Source organism: Myiozetetes cayanensis, unplaced genomic scaffold, assembly GCF_022539395.1.
Source record: "Myiozetetes cayanensis isolate MyiCay16 unplaced genomic scaffold, myiCay2020 scf9, whole genome shotgun sequence".
NCBI classification, from domain to species: Eukaryota; Metazoa; Chordata; class Aves; order Passeriformes; family Tyrannidae; genus Myiozetetes; species Myiozetetes cayanensis.
In genome coordinates this window covers 36,804,194-36,820,706 of record NW_026088185.1, presented here as the reverse complement: position 1 = coordinate 36,820,706, position 16,513 = coordinate 36,804,194, and the positions used below count along the sequence as shown (strand labels likewise).

The window sequence follows — 16,513 nt, the reverse complement described above, 5'->3', positions numbered from 1 at the left end:
CATCAGTGTCCATCCCATCCCGTGATTTTCACCTCCTACCAAGCTCCTGAGAGTTAAGTGTGAAGCACAGCACTGAGGAAAATAACTCAGCTCCCCTGAGCGGCCACACCGGTTTGCAGGAGTAAATGAAACAGTTTGTCCTGCAGGGCACAGAAAAGCCACCCAGAGCCAGTGGCATCATCCCATGGCTGTTCCTTCCCAAGTGACCAGCAACATGCCATGACCTACAGGCTCCTGCTTCCTCCTGAGAAAAATCAGCACTCCAAAAAAACCCCCACCAAGTGCCAGATCTGTCAGTCTGCTCTGGAAATGGTCTGACCTGAAAGCAGCAGCACCCAGAGCCCCAGGGGGATGAGCACAGCACATCCTGGCTCTGCCCAGCACGAGGCAGCAGCTCAGGGCAGCAAAACCTCGGGATGTGGGAGGGCTGGAGGCACCTTGGAAAGCAGCAGCTCCCCAAAAGGTGCTTGGCAGACACGAGGATCGCACAGAAACGCCACCAGGTATCTTGTCCCACACCAGCCCTTCACTAAACACCCACTCAGCACCCCACCCTGGGAAAGGAGAGCTGGAAAACACAGCCCAGATTCTGGGAGACAAAACGAGGATCAGCTCCCCAGACTAAGGGATGTGCTGGGAGAACAGCGCTCCGTGTACCCATCAACAGCTTTTCCACCACGACACAAGTCACATCTTCCCATCTTCCAGCCAGCAGGGGCTTTGATAAAAGGTATTTATAGATCCACCACGAACAAATCCTCCACAAGCAGAGGGGTTGTGCATTTTGTGGGAGAGATGGAAGCCTGGCTGTTGTCAAAAGCACCGGGGAAAAGAGCCCAGCAGCACAGGGTAGTTCTTACATTTTTATTTTTTTTTAACTAGCCATTTATCTATTGTCACAGGGATATATTTCTATATATTTTTTTTTTTTTAGGTCTGTCTTAACCTCAGAGTGACAACTGCCTAACAGCACTAGAGATCTCTGTACAGGAGGGATTTAAAACCACATGAGGAACGTGCTTTTTATTAGCACAAACTCTGCTGACTTCACTGGCACATAGGAAAGAAAAGCTAAAACATACCCAGCTATTTTAAGGATGGAAATAAGTAAGAATCTCTCCACAAGACATTCCAAAAGAAAAAACAAAACAAAACAAACCACAACCTTGCTCAGCTTCCACCCCACCCACTGCAAAGGGATCAGCCATCAATCTTTGTTTTCCTTTCCCTCACAGAATATTCTGAGCAGGGAGGGACCCTCGAGGATCATCAAATGCACCTCTCAGCCCTTGCCCAGGAATTCCTCCCCTGGAATGTGACGCTGCAGAACAGCGCTGACCACGGCAGAGTATCAGGTGCTGAGTCTCGTTTGTTGGGTTCGAGGCACATTAGTTATTTATGTGGAATATTTCACGGATGAGACAACAGAATTTCCCCCGAGCGGCCAAAGCTCAATCCTGGGGGATCCTCCCAGGGAGGATCAAAAATCTCTGCTGGGATTTCCCACGGGCAGAATCCCCCCACCCCAACTCCGGGGTGGGCACTGAGGGGCTGGGAAAGGCTCTGCCTGTGCCTGACCCCGGGAACTGCAGAGCTCAGCAGCTCCTGCTAAGCCGGGCTTTGCACATTCCCTGCCCAAAGCAGCTGACAGCCACGATGAAGAGTCCTTTATCCCCCCTTCCTGGGAACAAACATCAGCTTCCCGAGCTGCCTTGTGGATGCTCTCCTTCCTAACGGGAGAGTTTTGCCTGGAAAAATCGCCCTGCCCGCAAAGGAAGGGGTAGGTCCAGACTTCAAAGAAAAAAAAAGGAAAAAGGAGGTGAAAACACCTTCTCCCCGCAACTAATTCCTAAATGTTTTACAACAGGGCTGGGATTATCCTCTCCTGTAAACGCAGAGCAGAAATCACCCTCCTGGGGAGCATCCCACGGGGTGCTGAGCTTCTCTCCACCCTTCCTTTGCAGGTGCTCGGGAATGGAAGCGCTCGGGGGAACGAGGGATGAGCACAACAAAACCACGGCAGGTTATCCCCACTGCTCACCCCAGCAAACAGCCAGCGAGCCCACGAGGGGGGAAGCCAGCTAGGAAAAAAAAAAAAAATACATTTTTAGGTGTGTCAGCCAGCACAGTCAACCAGGGAGAGTCACCTTGAGGTTGCAGGGATGGAGATAAAATGAAGCTGCAGTCTGGGGACTCTGCTGGGCAGCAGAGCGCAAAAGGAAAGGGCTGGGCTTGCCCCCCCCTCGCCTTTCCCCGCCCTGGTTAAAGGTGAGATTCATCTGAGAGGCTTTTTCACAGCTTAAACTTCCAAGGAGAATCAAAGCACAGAGGGTTCTGTCTGATTTAACCAAAGGGAAAACCGAAGGCAAGACTTGTAACGTTCCACGCTTGGCTGTGTCACAAGAGCAGAGCACACGGGGGACGGGTGGAAGGGGCCAGGACATCAAACACCGGGTCAAATCCCAGCTCCAAGGGGGTGACATTGCCCTGGGAATTCCCTGAGAGGGAGCTCTGATCCCCACAACCCCAGGCATTGCAGCTTTAGGCACGGCCTGAAAGGCAAACTCACGCCTAAGTGGTTAAACTCCCTCCACTGCTGCTCGTTTGCAGCACTATGACCCAGTCTTATTTCACAAATCTCATCCAATCTTCAGTTTTTTGATGGAAAATCTGCTCATGGCCCCAGGGAAGTATAATGGGAGATGACAGTGGAAGTTCAAGGAAAAAAAAAAAAAAAAAAAGGAAGAAAAAAAAAGGCATTTTCCCCACAATTGTTTGCTGGGAAGAAGTAAATTTATTCAGACTTACTAGTCAGGAGGGAAAAAAATGTTTCTTTTAAATCATTTCTATTTTGTTTTTTCTTAGGTGATGACACAGTTCCTCTGGGAGGGGTTAGTGGTTTGGTTTGGGTTTTTCAAATTTCAACAGAACCCTTTTCTTTCCGATATACGACTCAAAAATAAAAGCTGCATTGCAGTGTTTTCAAGTGCTATAGTAAAACACCCAAAAAAAAAAAAAAAAAAGTGTTTGGTTCTGGTTTATTTGTACTTTATATAACATTTCTAAGAGGTTTTGAAGTCTAAACCCCTACTTTTCTAGGAGGAAGTTTACTCTGGTAGTGCTTTCTACCAGAATAAGTATTCCTCCCGCCCTGCCAGGCATTATTTGTTGGAGGGAAGCAGCTCCTTAAAACCAGTAAATGACAATTACAAGTAGCCTTTCCTACTCCTACTGCAGTGGAATCCACTGGGGATCAAGTTACACCAAAGCCCAACCCGCTCGGTGCTGCAAATAAAGAGGACAAAGAATACAGAGAGATTTTTTTCAGGCTCACCTACACCTACAAACCCCCAGCAATCCCTCCCAGAGCCCCAGCTGGATGGTTCCTCTCTCTGGAAAGCAGAACCCGGGTTTGAGGACATATTGCACCGGTGGAGGGGATTAAAATGTGCTCCTAAAACCCTGACCCTGGGAAGGGAAAGGAACTCCAAGCCTCCGATTTTCAAGATAGCAAATAACCCCCCTCAAAGCTGCCAACGTGAACGTAAATATAAAATAAATATTTATATCAATAAATACACGTGTTTTTCTTGTTTCTGTTTGTTTGGTTTTTAAATTCCATGGTAGGAAATTCACAGTTGCTGTTATTTTTCCCTTTTCCCTTCACCAAAGGATTTCTCTCCTGTCAGCAAAGAAACAAAAAACCTCTTCCAGAGCATCTTAGTTACTGTTTTCCACAGACAACAGAGACTAGATAGAAAAAGATACATTATAACTGGGAAAAGAGAATTCCAAACTCCATTCCTCTTAAAAACACAGCCCTGCTAAAGGATTTACCGTAGATGTATTTTAATCTGCTTTTAATATGTCTGAGGGTTTATTTATTTAAGGGGGGAGGGGGAGGGGAATTTGCTGACATTTGTGTTTTTTTTAAACACCCAAATGACTGTGCTACAGTCACATTTTCGTTCCTGATATTTGCTGGCCAAATCCAGCCCTCCCCTGCTGACCAAGATTGATAACCAATTTGATTATTCTATTGTTAACAGGCTGCTGGGGGTGGTACAGCTTTAACCTTCAAAGAAAGACAATTAATTTGGCTACAGGGAGAACATTTCTATAAATGACATAAAGGAATAAGAAAGCAAGGTAACCGTTTATGTCCTGGATCGACTCATTTTTTTTCCCCCTTGTGACTGTTTTGCAACTTTCACGGGAGGAGTTTCTAACAGACTCAAGGTTTTAAGAAGCATTTTAACAGATCTTGCACTGACAATCACTTTTAAGATCTCCTTATCATCGTCTGGCACGGAACACGTTATTGGTTTAACCACAGAGGACCGACACATGAAATAAAGCACCAAGGACAAGGCAAACCAAAAATTCGAGTTCAGGCACTCGGTGCTGTCCATCCTCCCCCCTCCAAAACCAGCACCGGCAGGTTCCTGAGCTCAGCCCCTCCCGGGGACCCGTTTGGGGGGCTCCAGCCCCGCAGAGGGAAAAGGGAAGCGCTGATGAATCAGCCCCGGGGAAGGAGCCACATCCCGCACCCTTTGTTCCCATTAAATCAACCCCTTCGGAACACGCGAGCCCCTGCAGAGCGCGGGGAGGGCGCGGGGCTGGCAGAGCGGCCGCAGAGGGACCCTCGCCATTTGGGCAATTCGATCGTTCCAGGCGCGGTGACCAAACTTAGGTCGTGTGTCCTCCCCCCCCAGGGATGCTCAGCGGGGACCCGCCAGCACCGCCCGCTCGGGGGGATGCGCTGCGGCCACGGAGCGCTCCCCCAGCCCCGGGAATGAGGATCCAGGGACGCGGATGCCGGGAATGGGGATCCCGGGGACGAGGAATCCGGGAATGGGGGTGTCGGGGATGAGGACCCCGGGGATGGGGGTGCCGGGAATGATGGTCCTGGCTATGGGGGTCCCGGGGATGGAGCATCCCGAGGATGGGGGTATCGGGGATGAGGACCCCAGGGATGAGCATCCCAGGGATGGGGGTCCCGGGGATGAGGATCCCGGGGCTGGGGGTCCCGGGGATGGGGTGACTCCGCCGCCGGCGCTGCCGCAGGGGCGCGGCGGAGCGCGGGGGCCGCCCCAGCCGAGCATGCCCAGTGCCCGGCATGACATCAGCGCCCGAGCCCGCCGAGCCCCCGCGCCCCCGGCCCTGCCCGGAGACCCCCGGGGGGACCCGGAGCCCTCGCCGAGTGGGCAGCCCGGCCGGGGGGGCGAGGGGAGCGCATCCATCCTCCTCACCCCACCCCCGCGCTCCGCCGCAGCGCAGACAATGAGCCGGGGTGGGGGAACACAAGGTGTGGGGGTGTTCGGGAGTCCCCCGCGGGCGGTGGGACGGCGGGGAGCGCTACCGAGCCCCCGGCGGGCGATGGCGATGCCCGCGCCACCCGCGCGCGGGAGGGATGCGGGAAGGAGGGAGGGAGGGAGGGATGCGGGAGGAGAAGGAGAAGAAGGATGCGGCAGACTCACCCCGATGACCACGGTCTCGTCGCCCTTGAATTTGGGGATGAATTTGTCCCCGCGCAGGATCTCGGCCTCGTTGAGGGGTCGGAAGCGGCACATCACCTTGATGCTGCACTCGGCGGGGTCCGCCATGGCCGGGCAGCAGCGGCAGCGCCGGGCTGGGGCCGCCGGGCGGGCGGGGCCGGGCAGGGCCGGGGCTCCCAGAGCCGCTCGCAGCCCCCGCAGCCCCTCTGGCAGCCCCTGCTCGCAGCCCGCGGACCCGCCCCGGAGCGGCCCCGCAGCGGCCGCGGCTGCGCGGGGGACACGGGGGCGGTGCGGGCACCGCGGCGACCGCCCCTCGGCATCACGGGGATGGGGCAGCGCAGGGGGGGTGGGATGCAGGGAGGTGGGAGGTGGGCCTGCTCGCTTCCCAGGGACGCCTTCCGCTAGGACCAGGGTGCTCCAAGCCCTGTCCGACCTGGCCTTGGACACCTCCAGGGGTGGGGCAGCCACAGCTTCTCTGGGAAAACCTGTTCCAGTGTCTCGCCAACCCCACAGGGAAGAATTTCTTCCATATATCCAAACCAAATTCCTCCTCTTTCAGTTTGAACCCATCACTCCTTGTCCTATCACTCCAGTTCCTGATGAGGGGTCCCTCTCCAGCCTCCTTCAGATACTGGATGGTGCTGTGGGGTCTCCACACAACCTTCTCCTCTCCAGGCTGAACAGCCCCAACTTTCTCAGCCTGTCTCCATCTGGGAAATGCTCCAGGCCCCTCACCAACTTTGTGGTTATGCTCTGGACCTGCTCCAACAGACTCCCCTCAGACCCTCCCTTGGTGTCCCCAAACTCAGAGCCCCACTCAGCACCTTTCCCCCTCAGATTCCCCTCAGTTCCCCCCTGAGATCCCTTTGTCTCGAACCAAAGACAAGGCTGGCTGGTCAGCAAACCAACAATCTGAGCTCAGGCACCCGGTGCTGCCCATGTACCCCCACCCAAACCAGCACCAGCAGGTTCCTGAGCCCAACCCCTCCCAGAGACCAACCCTTGGGATTGTCTTCTCTTTTCCTTAAAACACAAGATTAGCCAAGTGTTTGACATTCACAGTGCAACTGTTCAATCCTAATCATCCAGCTACAGCTACTGATTAACTACAACAACAACAAAAGAAAATTGCAGAGTTTGGCTCGAATCACAAGGGGCTCAAATCTTGGATTACACCTGTGCTCTCTGTGGGAAAATCCTTTGCCTCTGGCACGAGCTGGCTCTATAAGCAGGTTGTTTATTCCTGGAATCCATTATGTATACATATCCCACCACCTCTGTGAGAAAAAGCAGAAGCAATGGTACCTCTGGGTGACGCTTGGACCTCGTCCCATTTACAGGAAGTTTTGTCACGATGCAGTCGGTGAATCAGCATCTGGAAGAAGCAGATGGAGTGGCTGGAGGCTGCTCCTGCACCTCAGGGGTGCTGTCCTTCTGCACCTCCTCCTTCCCTCTCCAGCAATGCTCCTCCTTCACCTGCTGAGAGCACCTGCAAAACTCGCCCCCCCTGTGCCCACCCCTGTCCCCAGACTCCTTTGTTTCACTGCATTCACCTGAGTTGAACGGTCTGGACCACAGGAAATCTCCTCCTCCTCCTCCCTCCATCGTTTTCTCCCTAGAAGAAGCTGGAGCATTAAAGAAGAATCCAACCACCCCTGATGTCTTCTGGACACGGCCCAGATTTCAGCAATTCCTGGAACTGGTTTCTTCCCGAGTCCCAGTTTAACTCAATTAGCCTCAGCCCTACAGTTAGGGTGGTGGTGGACAGTCCTCCAGCATTTCGATGGAAATCTCCCTTTCTTCCAGCTCCAGAGGTTGTCCTCATTACCTGAGGTGGATGTGGGGAGCATCCAGAGGCTCTCACACCCCTCTTGAAAGCAATTACATGGAGGAGAGTTAGCAATGTGCAGCATGTGATAAGACATTATTATATAATGAGACTTATTCCCGTGGATTACCAATTATCCCTTTTATTTCTCTTATGTTTCAAGCTTTTACCCTGAATAGCAAATTTGTTAGTCATGACAAGCAGGGGCTTAGTCATAAAAGACAACCCTTTGGATGAATTAATCCTTATTTTCCTCCATTATCCAGAGCTCACTTTGGAGCAAGATAGGCAAAAATCTATTTTCCTTGTTCGAGCAGGTATAATCTGCAATCAGAATCCAAAGGGCCATCTTTCCTGAGCAGTTTTGGCACAAACAACGTGACATTGTCTGTAGTGCAGACAATGCCTCATTGTCACTGAGCTGCTATTTTTACTACTTATTACCAGCTTAGGTTAAGCAGCCTAGGAGGAACGGGAATTTTCAGGCAGAACTCGGGAGTGATCAGCTCCTCCTCGGGTTTGGGAGCTCCTTCCTGGCTGGGCTGAAGGTGGGATGAGAGCTTGTTGGGAAACTGCTTTCCATAAAGCACGAAGGCACAGAAAGGCAGTCATGTGTCACTGCTGGCACCTTCATTACTTCCTTTCACTTCTGACCCCCTGTCTGTCATTTTTCAGTTGTTCACTTAACAAGAACCACCACTGTGGTTGTGTTTCACTGAGCTTTCTTACACCAGAACACAAGAGAATTTTTCTTCCTACCAGTAGCACAGAAGTAAAAGCCAGAGAAGCTCGATGTCACCTCATTTCCCAGCAAGTCCTCCAGCTGTAATTCCACAGCCACTGGAATAACAAGGTGTTAAGGCTGCAGGAAAAACAAGAAGGGGACAGGTGACAGTCTTGAAGGACAGCAGAATGTGGATTCTGATAGAGGTGATCCCACAGAAATAAGGGAAGTGGGCATTTCAGAAAGGAAAAAAAAAAACCAAAAAACAATTTCCTACGTGCAGGGCCCGAAGAACTTTGTTTCCTTTCACTGCTTCTGGGCTCCAGGAACGGGCTTTGGAGTTGGGAAGGAGAAAAAGAAAGAACAGCAAGGTTGAATTTCTGCTGTGTTTAACAGTTCAGTGCTGGCCAGGGGTGTAAGTTGTCAGCAGGGAGAGCGGCTTTAATGCAGATCCCATTGATCCTGGTGCTTCATCAGCGGCCTGAGAGGGGAAATCTGATGAAACGCCTGTGTCATCTGTGCTGAGATGTCTGTGGGTAAAGGGGGTGGGAAAGGATTTCTCCCCAAAGGGTTGGGATCCCCACGACAAAAAAAGGCAATTTGGAGTGTCTTGTGTAGTTAATGGCCCACAGACAGCAGGAGACACCGTCAGAGTGCACCAGGGAACACCTCTGCAAAGCCAGGACACGGAAGTGTTCAGCAGGACTAAAAATAAATAAACAAATAAATAAATAAAACAGGCAACAAAGTGAGCTAAAAAGAGCTGAGAAGGCAGTTAGGAGGGAGTGAGGTCTGGGAACATCCAATCTGCATCCCCAAGGATCACCCAAGGCACGGGGGCACATCCAGAGCTCAGGAGGGACTGGGGAATGGGAACATTTGGGCCAGGCAAGGGGGAAATTCCACAGCAAAACACACAGGAGCTGCACAGCTGAGCCTCCCAGTCACCCAGGGTGGTTATCCCAGCCACAGCATCCCTCTGGTCCGACAGGGCAGGATTTCTTTGGGCACTGGGACCGTGGGGGTTCCTTTCTCACATCTCCACAGAAGGTCAGGTGTGGGAATGGAGCACTGGCACTCCAAAGGTACTTCCCGGAGAAAGTGTTTGGCAGGGAGTTTCAGAGCAGAATTGCTTCTGGTTTGCAAACCACTCCAATATCTGCTTCCTGTAAAATATATATATATAAGTTACTCAGGTGCACACGTAAATCTCAATCTTCATATAAATTATTCACATTACACAGTCATATATATATATATCATGTTAACCTACCTATAAAAGATGGGTTTGCTAAAAATAAATAAATAAATAAATAAATAAATAGATGTTCTTATCACTTTGTAAAACAGCAAAGCCTTTTAGTTGATTGTTCAGTGCTCAAAACATTTTTTTTCCAAGTTACCATCCTTTTATTTGGGTTACTCGATAAATCACCCGAATCAAAGGATTGGAATTCGGGGAAAATGTGTTAAATTACAGGAAGTTATAAAGCAACCATAAAAAGGCCAACTGAAAAAAAAAAAAGCACTAAAAGCCACTAAAAAATACCCAATCCCAAGCCACAAAGTGTCCCTGGAGCTGCAGAAAGAGTTAAAAGAGCATCACAGGCAGCTGACGCCATCTTCTGGTGTCACTGACAGCGCCGGCGATTTAAACCCACCAGGACCGGTCCAGTCACATCAGCATCGTCAGGAAGGGAGGGGGGACACGACGCTGTTCTAAGGATCACTCTGTCCCCAGGGCAGGGCTCAGTGAAGTGACGTTAACTGGGGCAGGGGCAGTGAAGCATCGAGAGCCACGGTGGGAAGTGAGCACCAGGCTGCCACCAATTCCCAGCCAGCTGCCACCAGCCCGGCCCCGGGGGAGGGACTCGGGGCTCCTTGGCAGCTTCTGCCGTGTCACAAACCAGCCCCGAGCGCTCCCGAGGTTTGGGAAGTGCAGCTGGGAGATGTGCCTCGGTCACCGCGCCGTGTTCTGCTCCATTAGCTCTGCCGGCCCGAGGAGAGCCCGCAGCTGACAGGCAGGCACAGCTCATCTTTCCTGACGTTCCTGAGGGGTGAGACCTTGTCAGAGCACGATCCCACACGGAGGGTGCCGTGGTCAGTCCTGTACCCCCCCCAGACACAAAGATTTAGGCTGAGACTATGCTGAGTTGCAAGTTTTCTGTTATCTGCCTTAATTATTGCCTCCCTCCTTTCCTTTGCTCCTTGCTCTGATCCTTCTACGTCATCTTCCCTGGGCAATTCCACTTGGATTGGAGTCAAACCAGGATGCAGTGCACTGAAGCCAGGTTGGACCAAACAGATTTTACTGTTCTTAATCACAGTCATAACTTCACAAAGTTGTAAGGCTGGGAGGGTGCTCTTTATGAAGGTTATTTCTCCACCTTCCTAAGAGCAAGCCTGAATATTGCAAAGCCTGAAAGCAGAACAAGCACGGAGGTGAGGTTTGAAACTGTTCCTCTGAAGTCAAACCCAGGAGGCCTGTTGGGATGACAACTGAACACACACCAAAACCCCAGTCAACACATAATTAAACTGATAAACCTAATTAAAAACAGAACCATCATTTCCTGGTATCCGACACTGAAGGGAAACTGTACCCACAGACATGGAGTCCAATATAAATCGCTGTAGATAAACCAAGTAAAGAATTAACAGTCTTACCTGAATGACACTCAGAGGACAGAACAAAAATCACTCTGCAAATCCTACAGCAGAGATGGGCAAATAAGAATTAAAAATATTATCTTCAACACACACATTAAAACAGAACAAAACCAACTCTGTCAGTGGCACTCCCTGCTGTTCACCAGGAGCAAGACAAAGAGTTTCTACCAATGCTTTTTTTCTTCTTTTTAAGGAAGATTTCCATGGGCTACAGCATTATCCATCACTCCCCTTCTCTTGCACTTGAGGCACACAATTAACTGCCAGAAATCCTAAGGATGACTATTCCAGCTCTGCTTCACTAATCCTTTAAAGGAACCCCATTCCACATCTGGCACTTACCATCAGAGCCTTGGGAGTTCGTGGGATCCTTCCCTCCACCTCCCATTTTCTCAGAATCCATTAAAAGTTCGAAGCTCCAGCTAAAGGGTTTTTCAAGTAATTAGATGAGGATTAGACTACCCCAAGTCAGAGACAGGCAGCAATCTGAGCCATCTTCAGTCCCATTTTCCCTGAAAATGATCCATGTCTGTAGTGAAAGAGTCCACAGCTTTCAATCTGCAGAAGAAATTACTTCCCATTCTCATTAAGCCTCCAAAGGCTTTTGGGGATGGTGTGAAGCAAGGTTATTTCTATATATTGAGGACAATAACTTATTTTTTTTTTTAAGGCTTAGGTTTTCAGCAATTCTTTCAGAGGAAATTCATTTATACTTTTAGACCACATGGGTCAGTCCCTGCCAGCTCTGCAGGAAGGCTCAGACAAACCTGGAAGGACCATGGACAGGTAAAGAGCAGCTTTTCAGGGAGCAGCAGCTCAGGGAAGGCCCAGAGCAGTGAATAAACACCTTTTCACAGGTACCCCCCCTTTGTGCTGACACCCCAAATGCTGCCACCACACCTCACCTGAGCAAGGCAGGTCGTGGGTCCTTCTGATTACTCTCAACAAGGTTTAATGTGTTCTCACCTCTCCCTGGAGACATCGGACTGAATAAAAAAATAAAGCCTCAGTGAAGCAAAAAACCAGTTAATTTTAGACATCTGAGTCTTCTGACGAGCTCCTGGTATTTAAAGCTCTGCAAAGTGTTTTCAGCTGCCGGAAAATTCACCTTCCACAACGCAAGACAAAGCAGGTTCAAACACAACTTGGATTGAAAACAGCTCTTTATGTGCAGCTAGGAAGGGAAATACTGCACAACATCAAGGCAGAGCATATCCTGAGTCTGGACCAGACAACCTCAAACATTCTGGGATTTGTAAGAAATACAGAAACGTTATCCAAAGGTGGAGAGTCCAACAGCCAAGTGACTCACCCCCAAGTTTGCACCGCACTGCCAGGTCTCAGATCCCAAACCTCCAGCCCAGCCCTCCCCTTACCACGGACAGGGAACAACACCCCATGACCTGAAACCTTCTGGGAACCGGTGCATATGCCAATAAATCACCAAGAGCCCCTTCACGACCCCTACACTCGCCCTGTGAAATAACCACATCTGCGCCATGGCCGGGTTTTTGATATGTACTTTTTATTTCCCTGCAGTTTTCACTTATCAAGAACAAGTAACAGGGAAAGTTGTCTGAACTAGTGCATAAACAAACATTTCGGAAACACCACTACACGTATCTAATTTACAAGAACCGTATAAAAAAAGTCACTAAAACACTACACTACGAAGGTGTCCAACGCTTACAGTCAGACTTTTTCCAACCCGTTACTTGCCTTGTAGCCACAGGAAAACTCTCCAAAATTGAAAAGACAATCTTGCCACGACCCTCCCCTCCCCTCCCAACCCCGCTCCCCACCCCGCCCTCCCCACCCCCTGCCCCCACCACCTGGGATGGCTCGATATCTAGACATCCAATAATGAATTATTGCAATGATATATAATGCAATACATACCTGGTAAAATATCCTTTAATGTGTGGGTGTGGTACAAGTTGGAAAAGCCGGTTAAAATACGCAGAAGTCTTCGGATAAAATGTCGTCAGGTGAAAAATTTTGCTCAGATCTGCACAGTTTCACCTGTGCCAGATGCATAATTTTCCTAGTCAGTTCTCTCTCTCTCTCTTTTTTTTTTTCCTCTCTCTCTCCCTCTCTCTCTCTCCTGTGTAATTATTTTTTATAAACTGGTATTATAAATAGAAATATACATTCAAAATATATGGAAAAGTGAGTTACTACATTAAATTTGCATGTATCGATCCATCCCTTTCCCCTGCACAGTAATAGAAAATACTATTTTGCCTTGAACTTCATATTTGACAGTGAAATGCCACTAAAGTATTTACCAAAAAGTCCATCTAGTCAAATTGTGAAACAAAATGAACCAAGTGAAAACTTTACATTTCCTTTAGAAAAAAATTACAAGAATTTTGTTTCCTAGCTATGAATCTTTAACTTTTTTTTTTTTTAGACACAAAGTTGCATTTATTTGTACAAGATACAAAATGTAAACATGGCAAAATAAATAGTTTAAACAAGTGATGCAGGATCCCATGTCATGCTCATGATCCCATTAAAGAATTATTTTTTTAATCCATTCAGTTGCAAATTCAAGTGCAAAAGCATGATGATGAATATCTACTATTCAAGTAACAGAAATAATATTGATGATACAAATAAACTATTTTACAAGGTAGTGATTTTCCCAATTTTACAAAATTTACATTATATATCGACTTAATACACGATATAATTCTAAGTCCGTTTCGGTCTCTCCGAGCTCTCTGTGACGCACAGAGCGCCGTGTTTTGCATTCAGCTGGGACTCCAGGACCGCTCCACGGGCACGGGTGGACGCTCTGGGTGGGGGTTATGTCACCTCCATGGCCACTGTGGTCTCTGCGATGCCGTTCAGGCCCAGGCGCTCCGGTTCGTGGTTCTCCCTGCAAGGGAAGCGAATCCCAACGGTTACAGCCACGAAAGGAGGGGTTCCCTCCCACTGCCTGAGCCCTTCCTTCCCTCTGCTGGGTGGTTCAACCCAGCACAGCCAGGGAGAAGCCTCCACACACATTGCAGACGTGATTTAAAGGTAAATATTGGCTTTCAACAACTCCACCAGCAGTGCATCCCTTCTCCAAGATTAGTGCATGGATAAGAGCACTAAACAGTACTAAAAAGTCTCCTGAATAAAAAAAGGTATGCAATATAATAACTCATTTTTTTTTGCCAGTGAACAAAGTGTTATAATTCCCCCTAAAGTGCAAGAAATCTTAAGTTTTTTCTGATCATTTACTAATACCCATTTTTGCCTTTTCCAATTCCTAAACATGGGTTTCTTTAAGTAGCAAATAATCCAGCAGACTTAAAACAAACCCCAAGTATTGCCCTTTTCAGACAACTTGGCCCACTGCAAACTCCTGCTACGAAACATCTTCTAAGTATCCCAAAATAACAGTGCTGCTGTTCAGTGAGAATAAACATCTTCATGGTTGGACTCGATGATCTTGGAGGTCTTTTCTGACCTAACCAATTCTATGATGCTGTGATTTTATCTATGCAGTTTTCTGGTCTGTATGTCACATAAATATATAACACATATATCCATGTGAATATATATATATAAAAAAGGTATGTGCCAGCCTCTTATCTCACAAAAGTTGAAGCTGTGCTGGGAAGTCTCTTAGGTGGGGAAACAATTTTCTCTAGTGCAGAGTTGGGCACGGAGAGGACACAGCCCCAAGCTGTGCCAGGGGAGGTTCAGGTTGGACATCAGAAGGGATTTCTTCAGGGAAAGGGTTGTCAGGCATTGGAAGCCAGGGAGGTTTGGAGTCCCCAATCCTGGAGGTGTTCAAGAATGACTGGATGTGACCCTCAGTGTGGGGGACAGAGCACAGGGTGGACTCCATGGGCTGGAAGAGAGGACACAGCCCCAAGCTGCACCAGGGGAAGTTCAGGTTGGACAGCAGGAGGAATTTCTTCATGGAAAGGGTTGTCAAGCATTGAAACAGCCCAGGGAGGTGGTGAAATCGTCATCCCTGGAGGTGCCCAAGGAACAGCAGGACGTGGGTGGGCTCAGGTTGGCCTCGATGCCCTCGGAGGCCTTTTCCAACCTCAGTGACTGTGATTCCAGTGAATTCCAACCCCACCAGGCCTGCCAGCCCGCCCCACTCACCTCGCTATACTGCTGATGGCACTGCTGGGGGTCACCTTTGGCACTCTGTCCATGCTGGCAGCGACTGTGGCGAGTTTTAAGGCGGTGGGGGACGGCGCCGACGTCCGCGTGTTGATGTGCACGTTGACGGGGGACACCACGCTGACGTTGTTGAGGTGCACCGTGCTGGGCAGGCACGAATTGTTCATGGGCACAGCCTGGGGGCTGCTCGTGCACAGCGCTGGGATTAAGTGGTTTGTGGTGCTGTGGCCAACTGTCCTTACCAGCTGCACGGTCGAGATCCCTGGGCTGGATGATAAAGCCATGTTGGTGGAGTACAAGGTCCGGGAGGTTCCTGTCACGAGAGAAATGTTGTTTATGAAATAATGCTGTGGGTGTGTCTGGTCCCTGGGACAGTGCAAGAATCCCTGTTCCACAGTCACAAAATGTAGCAATGGTGCCTGATCTTACACCCCTCAAAGCACTGCCCTCTTGGATACAATCTCAAAGAATTACACACAGATGTCTCTCTCTCTCTCTCTCCCCCTTCCCTGGAGCTGCTCCAGTATATTGATTTTATTCAGTCGTTGTTTTTTCTCCCTCTATTCATTTCATATTATCATTAACCCAGCCTGGCAGAAGGTCTATAAAACTAATCACATCATTAGCTGCTAAAACAACAAATTACTCTAAAAGCCTTTTCTTTGTGCTGGCAGCCCAGTGCCAAATCACATTTGCCTCTTGGCTACTTGGCCACGGCACCAGCACAACCAGGAGGAGGGGTGGGAGGAAGGCACTGAATGCCAATGGCTACATTTCTGCCTGAATTTGGGAAGAATCCTAAATGCAGTGATACCCAAAACTTACTCTGAAGTAAAGAATTGCCAGTGGCAGTTGGTTGGTAGGTTTTTGCCTGAATACAGGAGATAATGACCAAATAATTTAACAACTTTACCACTGTCTTCATAAAGTGCTTCAAGTTTAAGCAATTGATTAACTTTTGAATTACACATTCACACTGGTTTTAAGGTGATGTCACGCTTCTGATCGTAACAAATTATTAAAAGATAAGCCAAAGGAAAAATACACAATGCTCCTCCAATGCAAAAGAGCATTTGGTAGCTTTATATCCATTCTAACAACAGATATTGGACAAGGCTCTCAGGATTGGTGGGGTTCCTGGGGCAGTCCTGTGCAGGGCAAGGAAGCTGGACTTGGATGATCTCTGTGGGTGCCTCCCAACTCAGGATATTCTCTGAGTCTGTGATAAGTGCCATTGCCCAAGAGTATTTCAAAGAAGGCTATTTAAAACCATCACAATTAATATATCTGATTTTTAATTTATTAAATCAGAAAGTTGAGTAATAACAGTTGGCACCCTTGGCTCACACTAGACAGGAGTTTTAAGCATCATCACCTGAAGGCTGGACAACACCATTGATATTGTTGTGGCTGGTGTTGGGTTCCTTGGTGCCCTCGCTGCGGCCGGGGGCAGGAGCACTGACCACTGCAGAGGCAGCAAAGTGGGCACTGGCTGAATCCAGGGTTTTGGACATACAGTCAGAGGTGCTGGAGCCCTGGGAGGAAAAAAAAAAAGAGGGTAAAAAAACGTTTTTCATAATTATCCAAGTACAAAGTGAAACAGTGTTAGGATTGCTGTAGTGCACAAGTACTATCCTATCAATACAGACTTGTTCTACC

General features: G+C 48.9%; 2 protein-coding genes across 4 annotated transcripts in view; both read right to left on the bottom strand.

The window, feature by feature from the left end:
• KIF5C (kinesin family member 5C) overlaps positions 1-5,699 on the bottom strand; it is a 67,259-nt gene extending 61,560 nt beyond the window's left edge. Inside the window, 1 exon segment of the mRNA XM_050339653.1 lies at positions 5,481-5,699. Coding sequence (XP_050195610.1) covers positions 5,481-5,606 — 126 coding nt within the window. The 5' untranslated portion in view covers positions 5,607-5,699.
• Positions 5,700-13,112: 7,413 nt separating this feature from the next.
• Positions 13,113-16,513, bottom strand: part of EPC2 (enhancer of polycomb homolog 2) — a 33,632-nt gene continuing 30,231 nt past the window's right edge. For all 3 annotated transcript variants that reach the window (XM_050339654.1, XM_050339656.1, XM_050339655.1), the window contains exons 12-14: positions 16,230-16,389; positions 14,834-15,167; positions 13,113-13,604 (exon numbers count right to left, since the gene is read on the bottom strand). In XM_050339654.1, the coding sequence (XP_050195611.1) occupies positions 13,532-13,604; positions 14,834-15,167; positions 16,230-16,389 (567 nt within the window). In that variant the 3' untranslated portion in view covers positions 13,113-13,531. The remainder of the gene's footprint in view (positions 13,605-14,833; positions 15,168-16,229; positions 16,390-16,513) is intronic.